The sequence below is a fragment of the Pangasianodon hypophthalmus genome, chromosome 20 (genome assembly GCF_027358585.1).
Source record: "Pangasianodon hypophthalmus isolate fPanHyp1 chromosome 20, fPanHyp1.pri, whole genome shotgun sequence".
NCBI classification, from domain to species: domain Eukaryota; kingdom Metazoa; phylum Chordata; class Actinopteri; order Siluriformes; family Pangasiidae; genus Pangasianodon; species Pangasianodon hypophthalmus.
Window position 1 is genome coordinate 2895366 of NC_069729.1, and position 18359 is coordinate 2913724.

At 37.8% G+C, this 18359-nt stretch overlaps 1 protein-coding gene across 2 annotated transcripts; it reads left to right on the forward strand.

Annotated features, from left to right (window-relative positions):
- The first annotated feature begins 269 nt into the window (after positions 1-269).
- eogt (EGF domain-specific O-linked N-acetylglucosamine (GlcNAc) transferase) lies at positions 270-17039 on the forward strand. 2 transcript variants are annotated; one of them, XM_053227220.1, is made up of 16 exons: positions 270-372; positions 2235-2466; positions 3300-3400; positions 4131-4239; positions 4392-4486; positions 5006-5110; positions 5682-5788; positions 6353-6456; positions 8063-8155; positions 9428-9499; positions 9934-10020; positions 10948-11016; positions 11281-11342; positions 11467-11586; positions 12087-12189; positions 13039-17039. In XM_053227220.1, the coding sequence occupies exons 2-16, from the start codon at positions 2293-2295 to the stop codon at positions 13183-13185; spliced, it is 1548 nt and encodes a 515-aa protein (XP_053083195.1). In that variant the 5' UTR covers positions 270-372; positions 2235-2292; the 3' UTR covers positions 13186-17039. The 2 variants fall into 2 exon arrangements, with proteins under 2 accessions (XP_053083195.1, XP_053083196.1); XM_053227221.1 differs by having other exon boundaries at positions 309-372; positions 2047-2466.
- The last annotated feature ends 1320 nt before the right edge of the window (positions 17040-18359 follow it).

Genomic DNA, 18359 nt, shown 5'->3' on the forward strand with positions numbered 1-18359 from the left:
AAAATGATAAAAAATGTTTATTAATATAAACAATTTTTTTAATGTAATTTGGGATTTTGCGTAGAAGGTTTGTAAAGATACACCAGAGACATGCTGCATTAAGAATCTATAGAACAACAGAAATGAGGATAATGATTTATGTTAAATTACATCTAATATTTTGCTTTAAATAAACAAACAAACAAACAAACAAACAAACAGCCAAACTGTACATGAAGCGTTGAAGTAAGTGATTGTAGATGTCAGTGTTGATATGAAAGCCAGCTCTCGGGCGCCCCCTGTGGTCAGTCCTGCATCCTGCATGCCGGCTGCTTCCGGTATGATGGCGACCTGCTTTCTTCACTACACTTTTCTTTGATTAAAAAAAAAGAGGTAAGTTATTATTCATGTAGTGCTCATTCTTGTTAAGTTTCCTCACTTTTTTTCTGCTTTAGTGGTGTTTTAACGGCATTTCGAATCCCAAACCACATTTTGTTTCTGTGTTCCTGGCGGTTTTTGAAAGCGGAAAGCAGGCGGTTATGGCGGAGAGCCGCAGCTACTGGCAACCGTCGCTATGGTTTTAAATCCAGCCCGCGTGCACTGAGGTTATCACTATGGCCGCATCCACAATTACACCCTAGTGTACTATGTAGGGAGTCACAATAACAGCCTCATGCAGTAGTAGTGTCACTAGATAGCAAACAAATCAAGTTATTGGAATGGTGATAGTAAGCCAATAAAGGAATAAGCAGTAGGGCTGCTTTCAGTGTGTGTGTGTGTGTGTGTGTGTGTGTGTGTGTGTGTGTGTGTGTGTGTGTGTGTGTGTGTGTGTGTGAGAGAGAGAGAGAGAGAGAGAGAAAATGAGATATTATCCATCTCAGCAATGTACAAAGTTTTGTGAGAATTTTTAACAGTGCAGCATGAACTTGTGAAACTTCTTCAGCATGAACTTCTTCAGTGCTCTGCTGAAAGTTACAACTGAAAAACAAACAAACAAACAAACAAACAAAAAACCCCATGTCCCTGTTGGACAGTGCAGTGATTTAACATCAGATATTATTTGAGTGGTTTCTACTCAGTACAGCAGTGACACTGACATGATGGCGCGGGTGTGTGTGTGTGTGTGTGTGTGTGTGTGTGTGTGTGTGTGTGTGCATGTGTGAGCCTGTGGGTGAGTGATATGAGTGTATCAGTTACCACAGTGTTGTGACTTTAAACACCTCAGTGTCGCTGCTTGAAAAAGACCAGATGAGTGTTTTTTTTTTTCCTTCATTCTTCACTTGTCCCTTTTGCTTCATTTTATGCCGCATCCAGAAGTGTGTAAACAAGGTGAGACTTTCACTGTGTGTGCCTGCTGCACATATGACAATAAAGTGTCTTGCATCTTGAATCAATGCTTTGAGATGCTTTTCTGCTCACCATGTTTGTAAATAGTGGTTATTAGAGGTACCGTAGCTGGGGTATGGGTAGCCTCTCCTCTGCTGTTTCCTCCAGCAGAACTGCTGCTCACTGGATGTTTTTTCTTTTTCACACCATTCTGTATAAACTCTAGAGACTGCTGTGTGTGAAAATCCCGGGAGTTTTTCTGAAATATTCAAACCAACCCATCTGGGTCCAGCAACCATGACACAGTCAGAGATGACATTTTTTTCCACTTTTCTGACGTTTGATGTGAAGATAAACTGATGCCCTCGACCTGTATCTGCATGATTTCGTGCATCATGATTACTGTATGATTGTTAGTGTTGCATGATGTGGCTGACGAGTGTTTCAGGGTGATCTGAAGCAAGCTCAGAGTGTCTAAAAGTGCCATGAATGAACACAGCATTTAAAACCTCAGCAACATTGCTGTTCCTGATAGCACACACACACACACACACACACACAGCCATGGGAGTATTTATTAAGGTAGTATGTGGTTTGGGATGCAGAACATCTGGTCAGAGAACTTGTTTTTTTGATGAATTTCCCTGAGTTACAGCCTTGAAGACCTAAACAATGGTAGGAAAAAGGTCACTAATGCTTCCTGTGTTGTGAGCTGAGTGAGTTAGATCCGTTCATTCACAGGTTCCCATGGTGCAACTCGACTCAGACCCTCACGGTAGTCAGACCCTGCAGTCTCTCTGACCTGTCTCTCTTTCTCTCGGTCTCTGTCTGTCGCTGGCTTTCTCTCTCTCTCTCTCTCTCTCTCTCTCTTTCTCTTTGTCTCTGTCTGTGGCTGTCTGTCTGTCTCTCTGTCTCTCTCTCTCTCTCAGGTAGGAGAGAGAGTCGGTGCAGACGGACGGAGCTTTGTGTGCGTTTGTGTGTGTGACTATGCCGTTATTGCTGTTCTTCACTCTCTGCACTTGGTCTGGTGCTATCAGTGAACCTCAGCCACTGCTAAACTACAGCTCTCTAACACTGCCGGATCTCCACGTCCCCTACTTCCTGCACAGCAACACACACATGGCCAGAGTTTGCCGAGACGACCCACTCTGCCCGTTTAAGGTAAGACATTCTGTGTGTGTGTGTGTGTGTCTTTTTTGTTCCTTGATACTTCAGTAAATTTTCTTTAATAAGTTGCAGCAGCCTGTATTACAAACCTTTAAAATGAGTTTGATGAAAAATATAAAAATATAAAGAAATCTGTAAGAATCTGTGTATAATTTTAAAGATTAAGTTTAGAAAAATACATCAAAGCAACTTCTTCTATTCAGTTTCTCTTAGTTTGTAATGATTAAAATTAAATCATGATACCAACTAAATCTCAGAAAAGTGTATCGTGACATAATTGATCATGATTTCAGTATTATATCGTCATATCACCCAGCCTTAATGGTCACTAAAGGATTTTTCCTTGCTCTCATCTCATGTTTCCTTGCTCTCACTCCATGTGTGTGTTTTTTATATGCAAAGGCAAAAGTTTTCCAACCCTCTATATTTTACCATTTTTGTTTAAAAGACCTCTAAAATTTGAAAATTTAACCAAGGATTAGAGAAATATTTGAAATGATTTTATTTTTTAGAAACTGCTTTATTTCTGTATCGTTTCATTTCGGTCTGTGACAACAATCCGGATTAAAGTCGAATAAAACATAAGAAACTCCTAGATATAACTTGGCACCATAGACCAAAAGAATTTTCCAGGTTGACTTTTCAACAGAACGTCTGCTGTATGCAGAACTTTTAAACTAAAATGTAACTTGTGAAATAACATCACCTTGAAAAATTCCTTTTTGAAACCATTACTGCCTTCTTATGCTTTTTTTTCCCCACGTTATTAATAACAGAGTATTTCCCAGAGGCTTTGTAACACTGTGTTTTCTCCGTGCTGTCTGTAGGATGCTCTGTCAAAGAAGCAGTCGTGTTGGGGTTACGAGAAGAGCTGTTCTCCCGAGCACATGTTCAGCTTCCCGATCTGCACCAGCGTGGACTCAGCATGGTGAGATAAACCTGCTGGTTATGTCTTTACCTCTGAGTCAGCCATGTTGCATGAGGTTCCCAATGTTACTAAAGCACGTGAATGCAGCAGGAGATAATTTAACACTCTTAAAGCTAAGTAAATGCTACAGATACAGTTCAGGCTTGTTGTAGTGCCATGTGCAGGACAGGAACACTTCATCTCTACACTGGATAGCTTTTTACTCATTGATGGAAACGGAGATTTCAAAGTAAGCAAACGGTCATTAAATAAAATAGAGTCGTTATTGGTGAAGGAATTTAGTCTAGGATTAAACAGCTTGTTTTTAGGACGATACAGAATGTATGAATATTCAATACGACACACCCCCATGTTATACATGTGATACACCAGGGTTACACAGCTTATATTTGCTTATTAAGACATGATTGGCTCTTACATTTTATGATGCAATAACAGTTGTTCAAACTCAGCTCAGGTTTTCCAGCGTGATTTTCAGCTGAACAAACTAATGAATTCCCTGAAATTATTTAATCTTGAAAAAACACAAAAATACAGTGACTTCAGGATCTTTTTGACATTTATGATCATTTAAGAGAAGTTAATTATTAGTGGAGTAATGTAGTCAAACATTAAATCACTGATGCCTTTCTGTGTGTTTGTGTGTGTGTATGTGTGTGTGGTGTATGTGTGTGTGGTGTATGTGTGTGTGTATGTGTGTGTGGTGTATGTGTGTGTGTGTGGACCGTAGGGCTCGCTCAGTTCAGGCGGCTCAGGAAATCTTCTGGAAGCAGGCCGACTTCGGCTACGTTAAAGAACGTCTGAGTGAGATGAAGACTCTCTGCAAGCCTTTAACTCCTGTAAACAGATTTCCTCTCATTCTCAATTCTGTGGTCTCATGATTTCCTTCTTCTTTGACTCTGAAGAAACTGTTATTATTTCATATGACCGGTAGAAGGTTGGCTGGAATGTGACATACTTTTCTGTGTCCTTCACTCTTTTCCTGCCTCAGGGGGAATCCTCTCTGAAGTGCACGAGCCACCTGCGCTACTGCAGAGCCACCAACCTCTATCTGGACCTCCGGAAGCCCCGCAGGGGTCATGAGAGGTCAGTGACCCCGATGAGAGTCAACAAGGTGGTGAGAAGGAAATGAACAATGCGAAAAAGCTGTCCATCTGTTTATAAGGCTCATAAAGACAAAGCCATGTGCATTTCGACATGTCATACACCATCTGCTGTATAAAAGATGCATTTAAAGCAGCTAACTACTTAACATACAACGATACAACTTAGTGTTTTTTTTAATGTGATACATATGGATTGTGCAGACAGGTTGTGTTTTAATAAAAATAAATGTTTGACTTCAAAGAGTGGGAGCCCACACCTCCTTCACTGGGACTGACTAACTCAGAGGCCACACCTCCTTTACTGAGACTGACTGATACAGAGGCCACGCCTCCTTTAGCGGATTAAGACTGAGGCCACACCTCCTTTACTAAATTTGGATATTTGGATATAGTACAGGACAATTACAGTATAATAAACTCACTCTCTCCTTCTCTCCCTCCCGCTCTCTCTCTCCCTCTCTCTCCCTCTCTCTCTCTCTCTCTCTCTCTCTCTGTGCAGGTATAATGAGGATTTCCTGCAGAAAGGGGAGATTGGGGGTCGCTGCAGACTGGACAGAGGGGCGTTGGAGGCGGAAGGGCAGCACAAGAGCCCCCTGCAGTCCTGGTTAGTATGACGCTGTCCAAAATTAAATTAGCACACTAAAGTTCAGTGGCTGAGCTCTGAGACCCAGATTAACCCGAGTTAACCCAGATTAAATTAGACTAGATTAGAAGTTAGATTGGAAGTTAGTGGAAGGCGTATTCTCAGTGGGGACAAGTTTTGTATAATTGTAGCATAAAAGTATAAATCATTCAGGCACAGATGTGAATAATGTTATGTACATATATATAACACTGTACAAATAAATAATACACAGTTCAAGTATCTTTACATTTCATATTATTATAAAATATATGTAAATAATAAATTATTGAGAAAATGGGCAAAATTAACGCTAAGGTCAGCCAACTGATGAGGGCAGCAAGATGTCTCTCATGCACCTAGTTACTACCTAAAAATAATTATATCTAAAATAACTCAAATCAGAATTTAAAATAATGAAAATATCAAGACAGACAGGACGATGGTAATCCTGTTATCCTCATAAGAACTATTTTGTAGATTGAAGACCTACCATTTATTTAGTTCTAGCCCAGGCAGCCATTTTGGATGACCCGTGACCTTCTTTCCCCAGGTTCGCCGAGCTGCAGACGTACACGGAGCTCGACTTCCACCCCATAGACGACGGGCGCTGTGATGTCATCATCGAGAGACCCACAGTCTTCATGAAGCTGGATGCAGGTGGGACTCGCTTGTGGTTTGTATGATGAGATTAGAAACGATGTTCTCATCACAACCCTCGTTACTACATTCTCAGAAACACTATGTGTCTTGTGAATTGTTTAAAGAGATACTTTTTCAGCATAATGTCTATCTGCCATGTATGTAGTGTTCGTCTGATTACCGTTTAAAATATGTGAATATAAAGTGAATTTTAAACTGCAGCCGTTACACTGAAACAATAAAGGTGTAAGAATGAGACTTTATAACACTGGTGTAAGAAGTAGATCCAGTTACTGACGCTTTCCGGAAGGTTCTGTGGTATCCGTACGCCACACGGAGACACTGGTAATTTTGAGAAAAACGTTAATTCTTCCCTCAGGAAAAGTATTTCCATCTCAAAAGTAGTTTCAGCAGAAATGATACAGATTTAGAGTTTCATTTCCAAAATTCTTTTCACATAAAGATTTACTGACTGAATTCAATAAATGCACTGTTTAACACACGATTTAGATTTTAAACATTATGTTATAATGCTTAGTTTATCTGTTACCTTTAATCTTCAGGTCTGTGTTTACTTTTCAGGCGTGAACATGTACCATCACTTCTGCGATTTTGTCAATCTGTACATCTCTCAGCACCTCAACAACTCATTCAGCAGAGACATCAACATCGTCATGTGGGACACGGTATTGTACATGCGCACACACACACACACACACACACACACACACACACACTTTTCTATCCTTATGAGGATTAAAGCGATGCTACACCTAACCTCAGTAAAAAGGAAATCTTTTGGCTCTTTTAGTGTTTCTTAAAATAAAATCAGCAGGTTTTGTAAAAAAATAAAAATGTTTTCTTCTCATGGGGACCATCCAAATGTCCCCACAAAGTCAAAACGAACAAAAACAGACATTACACCCAATATTCTAGCATTTTCAGACAATCAGCTCATGTGAAATACTCTAAAATTAGAAAATGTACATGAGAAATAAATATAATTGAATTGTGATGAATATGTGAAGTAAATATTTGTGCATTTTGTTTTTATTGGAAACTTAACTGGAGAAAGCAGATATATCACTCTAACTGAGCTACCATAACCAGACAATACATTTGTCCTGTAACTAATTATAGCACAGCTTAAGAGTCTTTATCTACAATTTTAATCATTGTTTAGACTCCCATTAGGATCTGAGAGCGGCCAGTTCATACGTCCATTAATTCAATGTTTCGAGTCTTTGGTTGGACGACCTGCTAAATATTTCTCCTATATATTTAATTTGGTGCGTTTTTTTGTTTTGTCTAAAGCACTAACAGATGAAACTCTAAAAAACAAGAGGAAAAAGAGAAAGTGTTAAAAAAAAAAATAAATAAAATAAAAAATAAAAAACACTTAAAATAAAGTTAAATAAAGTTGTGCTACTCTAGTGGTTATGGCAGTTTGCTAGTGAAAAGAAAAGGAAAAACAAAAGAAAAAAAAAAGAGTTAGAGCATTAATAAGAATTTATGTTATTATTTATATTATTATTATGCCCAGGATTTAGGCAGATCCTAATGCAAGTGTGGCCACAGACTTAGACGCAGTTCAGACATCAGGCAGCTCAGCCGTCTCTGTAAAGAAGCTCAGAGCTAAAACTGTCTTTCTTCAGACTTCATACTCTTTGTACTTGAGTAGAAAAAAACAGAGCTGAGTGTTTGGTTCTGAGCTTTGTTCTGAATCTCAGCCTCGTCTAGAGCCGCTGTAAGGGTCGAGGGGAAACAGGGGGTGTAAAACTGTATGATTTATGGACAAACCTTATCCTGGCTTCCTTTCCTGAAACTGTTTTCCCTGTTCTAGGAAGAAGTTGAAGAATAATCAGGTGGAAAGAGTTCCCTCCTAACAAAACAATGTTACTAAACTGATAATGCTATCAGGAGTGGCAGAATATGAAAGGAAAACTGGAATGTACACAATTTTTGCGAAGCTAAACTGGTACCTTTAGGCTTCTTTACTGGTTAGCTACACATTAGACACTAAACATCTCTAGTCTGGTTGACTACATTTGAAATAAATTTATAGATAAATTTATGCTAGCTGGGAGCTGTTTTTTCATTAGATCCATATTGAATTAATTGAGCTTCTAGAAATCAAGCACGATGAGATTTATATAAATTTATTGTTGTTGATTACAGTCACTGCAGATAAGTAGATTAAATGAAGATGAATATAAATAGCCTGTAGAAACAATCAGCACTCTTTTTTTAGTTTCATTTGTCATTTATTTAGGTTTTGTTTTTGTATTTTAGAGTTTTTATGGTTATGGAGACCTGTTCAGCGAAACCTGGCGAGCTTTCTCCGATTACGACATCATACACCTCAAAACCTATGACACGAAAAGGGTAAGATCCTTCACTGCTCTACAGATTAAATCACATATCATAGTCATAGATAATAATACATCTAATAAGGTGTTATCTACTGTAATCTCTGGACTGTAAGATGCAATCCACTGAATTCCTTCTGCCTAGAAATAAAACAAGAAAAAAATAAATCAATGCATGTGTTGTTTAACTGTATAAATTAGAGCACAAGCTAGAGAATGAAAAAAAGAAATCATGTTCATCCATCTGTCTGTCTGTCTGTCTGTCTGTCTGTCTGTGTGTCCATCCATCATCCATCTACTGTCAGCTCCAGAGTTACTGGCACACTGAAAATATCACACAAGACAGAAATGAGAGAAATCTGACCTTTAATTGTATTTTATTTTTTAATTCTAATAATTATATTTTTATTTTTAGGAAAAAAAACCTTATCAATCTCTCCAATTTTGCCAAGCATTATAGGAGAAGACTGATATATTGGCAATGGGAGGTTGCACAAAGTCCTAAATGAAGGGGTGCCAATAATTGTGACACACGTGGTTTAATTGAAGGTTGTATTTGTCTCATATTTTCAGGTTGCGATTAAGCTAACTAATCACAAAGACATTTTTCATAACCTTTTTAACCCATCCTTACCAAGGGTGCAAATAAATCTGGGGATCCATCCTTCCATCCATCAGCCTGTCCATCCCATCCATCAACCTGTCCATCCCATCCGTCCGTCCATCCATCCATCCATCCATCTGTCTGTCCATCCATCCTTCAACCTGTCCATCCATCTATCCATCGATTAATCTATTAATCCATCCATTTGTCTGTCAATCCATCCATCCATCCAATCCACCCATCATTAAGCATTTTTGTTTAAATGATCTCTTTTAATATGTTCTCAAATTTCAAATTTTAAAATCTAACCAAGGAAAAGACAAAAGTATTCTGAGAATGATTTATGATTAAGTGTTTAGTGTGAGTTTAGTGTGAATCTGTGAGTATTTTATCGATAGGTTTAACGGCTTTACTGTCCGAGTGCACCTGATTTTAATAAAGCGCTCGTTTAGAGTCTCATTAGGATCTGAGAGTGAGGAGTTCCACACTGATTGAGCATTCTCATTTTGTTGGTCAGAGGCAATAATAATGATTAAACAGGTAATAAAGCATAAGAAACTCCTGGTGTTAAAACCCTGACAGTGTGTATCACTGAGAGAAAGTCCTTAATGAAGCTTCCCGGTGGTTGTAGCAGTTTGTGTTGAAGGCTGATGGTGTTTTTAATGTTTTTTTTTTCCATCACAGGTGTGTTTCAGGGATGCGTTTTTCTCGCTACTGCCACGGATGAGATACGGCCTCTTCTACAACACACCCCTGGTGAGAACCTGTTAAAAAGTGCCTTCAGAAAGAAATCTCATCTCCTGTCTGGTTTGGCATCACACAACTCGGAAATTCTGAATCACAGATCGTGAGGGTTGTGTTTGTTTTATATGTATTAAAGTCATGGCTTTGAGAGTCGCTCCACTTCGCCCTCGTCGGTGTGTGTTCTACATACACACAGCTGTTTGGTGATATATAGTTTTTTTGTGCCTTGAAGCGTGAAATGCAGATGTGTGTTTCGTTACCGCGAGAACGTGAAGTGTCCTGATAGATCTGTCTCTATCGCAAAAACAGGGTCTTTATATTCATGGCTGTGAGCATCTGAGTTGAATCTACAAATGATTTAGAGGTAATGTGTTTGAAACATGAGTGTAGGAGTAGAAGAGATTACACCTGAAGTGTGTGTGTGTGTGTGTGTGTGTGATTGACAGATCTCAAACTGCAACAGTGAAGGGATGTTCAGAGCTTTTTCTCAGCATGTCCTTCATCGACTCAACATCCCACAGGAGGGACCCAAGGTAACACACACACACACACACACACACACAGTGAAAGGAATGAATGATAGAAAGATAAATGACAAAATCAGATCCTTGAAGGACCTGACAGGAAGAGGTACCATCCATCCATTCATCCATTCATTTATCTTTCTAACTCAGCTTTAGACTATCCATCCATCCATCCATCCATTCATTCATCCATTGGTTGACTCAAGCTTCCATCCAGATATTCATCCATTCAACCTTGCTGTAGTCCATCCATTAATTCATCCATCCATCTATCCATCTGCCCATGCTTTTATCTATCCATCTTCTGCCCTGTTCTGTAAGCAGATTGGAGAATATTCCAGATGAAACACACTGTGACATACATTTCTCTCACTTCTGCTCTTCCTGTGCAAATATCTGCTTCTCTGCAACACACCAAAATCGATAGATACACACACAAATCTTCACACAAACTTCTAAACATAAAATATCCCACAGCTGCATATCATTATTGTGGTTTAATTCAAATGCACCACTACAAAATAGCCAGGAGAGGGCAGTGCTGGATAACACAACTCGTGGTGTTACAGTGTGGGCCACATCATTCACTGAGCCGTACAGGATATTCAGATAACAAGTAAGACATGACTGGAGCTTGATTTGATTCACTGTCAGAGGTCGACTTTCCCTAAATGAACATAGAGTCAATCATGGTGGATTACTGCAACCTTCCTGATTAATATTCTATTACTCCTCGAAGTAATTCAGACGTTTAGAACCAGGCAAAAGTCTGGCAAGTTGATTGAACATTACAAAAAAAGGATTTTGTCTTTTATGTGATTGATACTGTTGAATCGTGGACTAACCCTGTTTTAAAAAAAAAAAAAAAAAAAAAAAAAAAAAAATGGTCATTTCAGATTGTCAGTAAACTCTGTCCTGGCTGTGTGTGCGTGGCAGGAGGACCGAATCCGGGTCACACTGCTGGCCAGGAGCACAGAGTATCGCAGGATATTAAACCAGCAGGAGGTGAGAGCGCGCACACACACACACACACACACACACACACACACACACACACTGTCTCTATCTGTCTCTGTCTCGCTCTTATTGATTTATCACTCCAGTTCCTTAACTGTGCATTTAAACTCTTATTTGCAGTTGGCTCTTGGAATAAATCCCTGATTTAGTTTGGCTTCTGTCCATAAGACAGTCAGTTCTCATTAATCACCTCCTGATCCCCTACTGTGTGTGTGTGTGTGTGTGTGTGTGTGTGTGTGTGTGTGTGTGTAGCTCATAAGCGCCCTGAAGACTGTGGCTTTATTTGAGGTCAAGCTGGTGGATTACAAGTACAAGTGAGTGACAGAGTCATCCTGCTTCTCGTCTCCGTCATGACGCTGAGTGACAGCTGATTGATTGCATGTCTTTCTGGGTATTTCTCTCTCTCTCTCTGTGTGTGTGTGTGTGTGTGTGTTGCAGAGATATGCCATTCCTGGAGCAGATCAGAGTGACCCATAACTCGGACATCTTTATTGGGATGCATGGAGCTGGCCTCACGCACCTGCTCTTCCTCCCGGACTGGGCCGTCATATTCGAGCTGTAGGTGATGATTTCACTCAGAACTGCTTCATGTTGCTGATAATTAGTTTTTTTTCATTTTTATTTTACATTTTCACACGTCACACATGACATGTCATTTTCACACGTCACCCTGGATGCAAGAAAAAAATCTGCCAGCTTTGACTTTTTTAAAAAACCGCATTCAGTTCACTACATGTGCTCACTACACAGGGTGTAACATCCCGGTATATAACCAGTAAAGCCCGAGTCGAGGGTCGGAAGTTGTTAACTCCTGTACCTACATGTCTTATCACTTTATATTTAACAGAATTGCATATATTTACAAAATAGATCAAAATAAATGGTGTCATAACTGATACATTTATTTAAAGCGTCACCAGGGTCATTTGTCTAAAAAAGTGAGAAAGCGCATGTTTTAATAGACTTACTCTATGTGACTAAAGTAAAGCATGTTTGAATATAGCGCCCCCTGTGTTCAGGAGGTGACATTGTGCTGTTTCTCTCTCGCTTTCTCGCAGCTATAACTGTCAGGATGAAAGCTGCTACCGTGATCTGGCTCGACTCCGGGGCGTTCACTACCTGACCTGGCAGAGAGCAGACAAAGTGTTCCCTCAGGATAAGGTATGATGATGCAGAGCCTCAAAATCTTCATCTTGAAGACTGGATAGCAAAAATACAGCAAAATCACACATATGTAGGAGTGATATCACACAAAATTAATAAAATTGTATATTATTAAAAAAATTATAATACTTTTACTTTTTAATTTTTTTTTTTATACATTTTGTTATATTTGTACATTTTTATATTTAAACATTTTTTTATTTATAAGAATTATTTCTAAAAGATGAAAAGAGAAGATTAAGTCAAAACAATATGACACCACATTAGCTGCTTCTAGTCAGTTAGTAATTATTTGAAAAAAATAAACATTTTAAAAATGTAATAAAAAGATCACAATATCTTAGAAAAGCGTACTGCCACATAATTTATCATGATAATCAATATTTTCATCACATCGCCCAGCCCTACGTCATAACCGGATTGTACTATGGCTGAAATGTATTCATTATTTTGGCATCAAGTTAATCCAGTGCTTTATTTACATCTCTGGGGTTGTTCATAGACGACAGTAAACGAATTGTGGTTTGGTTTGTTAGAGCTCTCATTTGCAAATTTATGTATACAAATAATTTGATAATGATTAACCAATAATGTCTAAGAGTTTAATTATATTCCTACACCATCTCATTGAGATATATATATATATTATATATATATATATATATATATATATATATATATATATATATATATATATATATATATGTATGTGTGTGTGTGTGTGTGTGTGTGTCTTATGTATAAATTGTTCTATGTACATTATGGCTGTGTGTGTGTGTGTGTGTGTGTGTGTGTGTGTATATATACATATATATACATATGTGTGTGTGTGTGTGTGTGTTGCAGGGACACCACCCTACACTCGGAGATCACCCGAAATTCACCAACTACACCTTCGACCCTGAGGAGTTCATGCGCTTGGTCATGCTGGCTGCAGATCACGTGAGGAGACACCGGGCGTGGCGTTCCACACAGGGACGAGATGAGCTGTAGCATACACACACACACACACACACACACACACACACAAGACTCAAACGCTTAGAACGAAACACTGTAAAAAGTGCTGTACTACAGGGTGCTGATCCTGGATCAGTATTTAACCTTCATGTAATAATACAGTGGACTTGGGAACTGATCCGAGATCAGCACTCAGAAAAAAACTTTGCATTTCAGAGCGATATGAAGGATTTCGGGGTTGTGTGGTTAAAGACAGGGTTTGAAAAAAAAAAGTTTGCTGTGGACAGAACACACACAGTTCATTCACTGAAAAAGGACAAGATGTTTTCTCTGATCATCTTCTCAGTAGCACTGATGTAATGATCCTCACAAATGAAATCTGTTATATTTATATTAAGTGATGTCCAGACGGCAAAAATATCATGAATATGGTCAAATTGAACCATTTCTCATTTTCAGATTATGATAAATATGAGGTTTTATATATATAGACATTTTTCTAGATAGTATTTCAGATATTTCATGACATTTTGTCTCATTTCATGTCGGAAATTTGTTTGTAATTTGCTTGATTGCTCATTTAGTAATTGCGTAACTTTGCCAACAGAAGAAGACAATTTGAAGCTTGGAAAGAGACAAAAAGTCTAAAAAATAGGCTTAATAACCTGACAGTTGTTTTGTTATCATCTCGTAATGAGAAATATTGGCTAAATTCACCTATATATGAGATATTTCTGCTGAGATATCACTTATATTGGTAAAAAAAATCAAATTATCAGTGGCCAATACTGCAAAATCATTAATATAATATAATACAATATAATATAATATAATATAGACGTATTGTGTGGTGTGTTCTCTAACACACACTGTCTTAAATTCAGTTTTCTCACTTTTTCGTGGGAAAGCTGTACTGAGCATTCGAGCTGTTCTGTGTTAACGCAACAGCTTCATACTTTGTGTTTGTAATTGCAGAGGTGTGTGTGCACCAGACGAGAATTTCATAGTTTTGTTTTGTACTCCTGAGATAAAATCTGTCTTTATTAGACAGATATGCGCAGCTTTACATTTCCTCTGATCAAGGAATATTTTAACCGTGTAGTATTTAAAAAAGATTATTGCTGTATTTTAATGCATGATAGGGATTTTATCAGGATGTGCAAATGAAATATCAGCACGTGCTTAGTGTTTAACCATGAGTGCAATTCAGGACTGGAGGAAGAAGTGTGTGTATTTATTGTGTTATTATTGTGCTATTGGCTTTGCATGGACGTTTGTATGCACACATCAAGCTGGGTGATTTTGTCCGTGCCATGTCATGCAGAAATGAGATTTGTTTGCATTTTAATAGATTTATTGTCATATAACAGACTTACAGTATTTATTTTACAGTAGCTCTAGTGTAGGTCACATTTGTAGCTGTTTTTTTAATCCTGAAAAGACAATTTTTCCAGGTTTAATGCATATTTTTACAAACAGTCTGACTGCAAAATTCATAAGTGTTCTGCAGAAATATGTTTTATTCCAGGAATTCAACAAACAACTGCCCTTTTTAGACATTTCGTCTTATTTTAGGCTTGAAATTGTCTTGGCACCTACTTTGCTTCTTTCTAGAAATAAAGTAAACGCTTGAAACTAGCAAAATTATCTGCCAATAACAGACGACAATTCCAAGCTTGAAATGAGACAGAACGTCTAATAATAGGTTTAGTAATCTGACATTTATCACAATCGCACTCTGTTCTCAAACACTCCAGTGTTTTTCCTCATCCATAAACAAATTATCCAGATGACCCAGATTTTATTGCTTCTGACTGAAGAACGTTTGACTGAAAATTTCACGAGTGTTCTACAAAATAAATGTGTTGAGTTCAACGACTGCCCTTAGACTTTATTACACTGCAAAAAAAGAGAAATCTTAGCAAGTAATCTTGAATATAGACAAATTCAACTAATAGTTCTCTTTATTAGTTTGTTTTTAACCAAGTCTAAGATCATTAAGCCTATTTTTATATTCAATTTCAAGCTTGAAATTGTCTTATTCTATTGGCATGATAATTTTAGAATAAGGCTTAATGGATTTATGTGTAATAAAATCATATCATAATGCGCAATATTAGATACTTTTTGTCTTTAAGATCTCTTCCTTGCTGAGGTTATTATTTACAGTGTATACATGAATTCTTTGCAAGTCTTTTTTAACGTGTCTGTTAAATTCCTGTGTGTGGTAAGCGTACCTGGCACTTTTCCTCGTCGCTGGGGTCGTAGTGCCAAGAATACTTTGTTTCGTACCTTTAGTTTGTGTCTTTTACCTGGGAAGGTGCATGTGGTGTAACTTAATTCACTTTCAGAATAAAGGGTAAGTGATGTAACCATGTACCTTAAATCATTTTAAAGTTACGCCATGTTCACATCTTTAATTAAATGATACACAATAAAGGTACAAAACATCAGCGACAAGGAAAAGTACAGTTCGTTGATTTCTGAGAGTGAAGATGGAGATTATACTGAAAAATTCTTACTTTAAATGGTGTTAACATCCCTGCTGAGGAACGCGATTCTGTGTACAGTGTGCTGCTTGGCGTGTGAAACACTGCACTTTCCCATTTTAAGCGTGTCAGTATTTTGCATTTCTAAACAATGAATGTAACTTTTTCGTTTTTGCAGAATTTGCATATGAATGTGTTTAAAACTTGAAGTGGGCTTATTTAAAAAGAGTTTCCATTGTTTTCTCATTTTTTCAGCTTGAAAAATGTTTGAGTTAGCAAATCAATAGTTTCAGAGCAAGCTGATCTCAAGGCAGAAGAGTTTTCTGCTTTGTGTGTGTGTGTGTGTGTGTGTGTGTGTGTGTGTGTGTAATTTCTAAAATTATTAATTGGACTGCTTCTGCTTGCAATCCCATTCGGCATCACATTACTTTCTCTGCTCGATATGAGCTATGAGTGCACCGCAAAGGGCACGAGTCCAGGCCTTACTGTCACCATCATTAATCTGCGTGACCTTAAAAACACGCCGCCATTTTTGCCCTTTATTTTAGATTTTTTTCCTATGACTCGTTTAGTGCACTAGATGTCAGTAAAAGACCACGAGTGATCTCTGAGATCAGGCAATTTTATTGTGCGAGTTGAAACTCACTTAGGAGGAATTTGACTTGGCAGTCACTCACGCTGACACAAAATGTTGGAAAAATATTAAAATGTGAGAGAGAGATAAATAACTGAAAAGTGTGTGCTGATTAATATGGTTTGTCTGGACTCTTGGGTTTTAGAGTGTATTATGTATTATTTTAAATATAGTAGACTTATACAGAGAGCCATTTGGTATTCAGGTTCCACTTGTGCTTTTTACAAGACCTATAAATGCTAGTGATTTCTTTCAACATTATTAAGCTGAATCAACTTCTAACTTCGTAAAAAATGCACATAAAAGTGTTGTGCAATTATGATTGCCGAACTCCATCCTCCATCCCAGTGAGATACACACACACACACCCACACACACAACCTCTATTTATCTATATTTATCTATCCTCTATTTCTTTTCTAGTGTGTTAAAATGAATGACTATACTGGAAATGTTAGTCAGGGTGCCATTATTTTTAACCCCCTGACAAATCCACTATAGTGTTGGACATTTTGATGATTATGATATTGATATAATGATATAATTACAACTCAGTACAATTTTCAAAGATGATTATGGTACTTATTAGACTGTTTCTATTCGTGCTATCAGTACAACAGTGGATTGACTGATAAAATCTAGTTCTGAGTCATTTTTCACTAAATAATTCATAACTAAAAAGTGTTTTAATTGACATTACTGTTTTGTTGGCAAGTCTAAATATTACGTATGTATCATCTATTATTAAAATGTCTTTTTCCTCACCCTTAGTTCTTATAAAATAATTAAAAAATGGCTAAATCTCCCCCAAAAGCATTTTTTTGCTGTTATAAATGTTATAAATGTCCCTCTTGCATGCTGCCAGGATGAGACATGATGATGACGCTGCTTTACAATGCTGAACTGAATAAAAGCTGCCTCTCGTTTTATTGCTTGAATCAGTCAGAAAGTGTATGTCAGTCTTTTTTTTTTTCCTCCGTGGCCTAAATGAAGTGCTCAGCACCACTTTTATCCACTTTCCTCCGTCTGCGTATCAATATTAGAAGAAATGAAGAAATGATTTCTGGCTGATCTGAAGCTCACTGCTGATTTTTCTTTCTTTTGTTTTTTTCATCATCCTTTATCCGTCTCATGCCTTTCTGCGTTTCTATTTATGCAGTAATATGTGTTATCCGGTGTGTATTTATCCACACCTTCATCTAATCTCATTTCATAAAGAGAGGAATATTAAAGCGGCTCAACCCACGAGCTCGTCTTACAGAGCCACGGCGTGAAGGAAACGTCCGCTTTTCAGAGGATAAATGTGGAAATATTGATTTGAGATGAACAAACAAATGTTCCTTGGGTTTTTTTTCCCCTTTGGTGGCCTTTAATTAATTATCAACACTGTAAAGACTTTCATCCTCTTAATCTCAGAGAGACCACACTTTCATGACGTCATAACAATGAAAGTGGCCTGATGGTGAGCAGGATTGCACTTATCTAATAAACTGAAGGTTGTTTATTTCACTCATTCTATATGAGAAACAGGCAGGATGTGGTTTAACCCACCTCATCATGCTTGATAATGAAGATGATCAGCTTTGACACTGTTCAGTTTTAGTAGCATAATTCAGCATTGGAATTATTTACAGCACACCAAATCCTAACAAACCAGACGAAAGTTTTGTATGTTCTTTCGTCTCGGCAGCCATCTGACCCATCATCCTTTCATCCTCTTCTAATGCTTGTATTATTTTATATGTTAAGGATATTAAACTATTAATCACTGCAGTAGTCTTGGAGCTGTTCATGTTAATGATTTACTATAATCCAAATGCTTATTTTGCTTTTTTTTTTTTTCTCTAAGAAAGAATTGATCGCTCTTGTTGTGCAGTCATGTGGGAACATACAAGTGTATTTGTGATCCTCTACATCCTTCGCCCAATATCCTTCCAATATCCAGCAGAGTTTAGTGATTTTTCCAGCTGTAACACACTAAACCTGGTCGTTAAGTCTGGGAGCACCAACGGCTCCTCAGCCTGTAATTTATACGGTCAATCAGGTGTTCTAGAGCAGTGGTCCTCAAATTGAGGAACATGGAC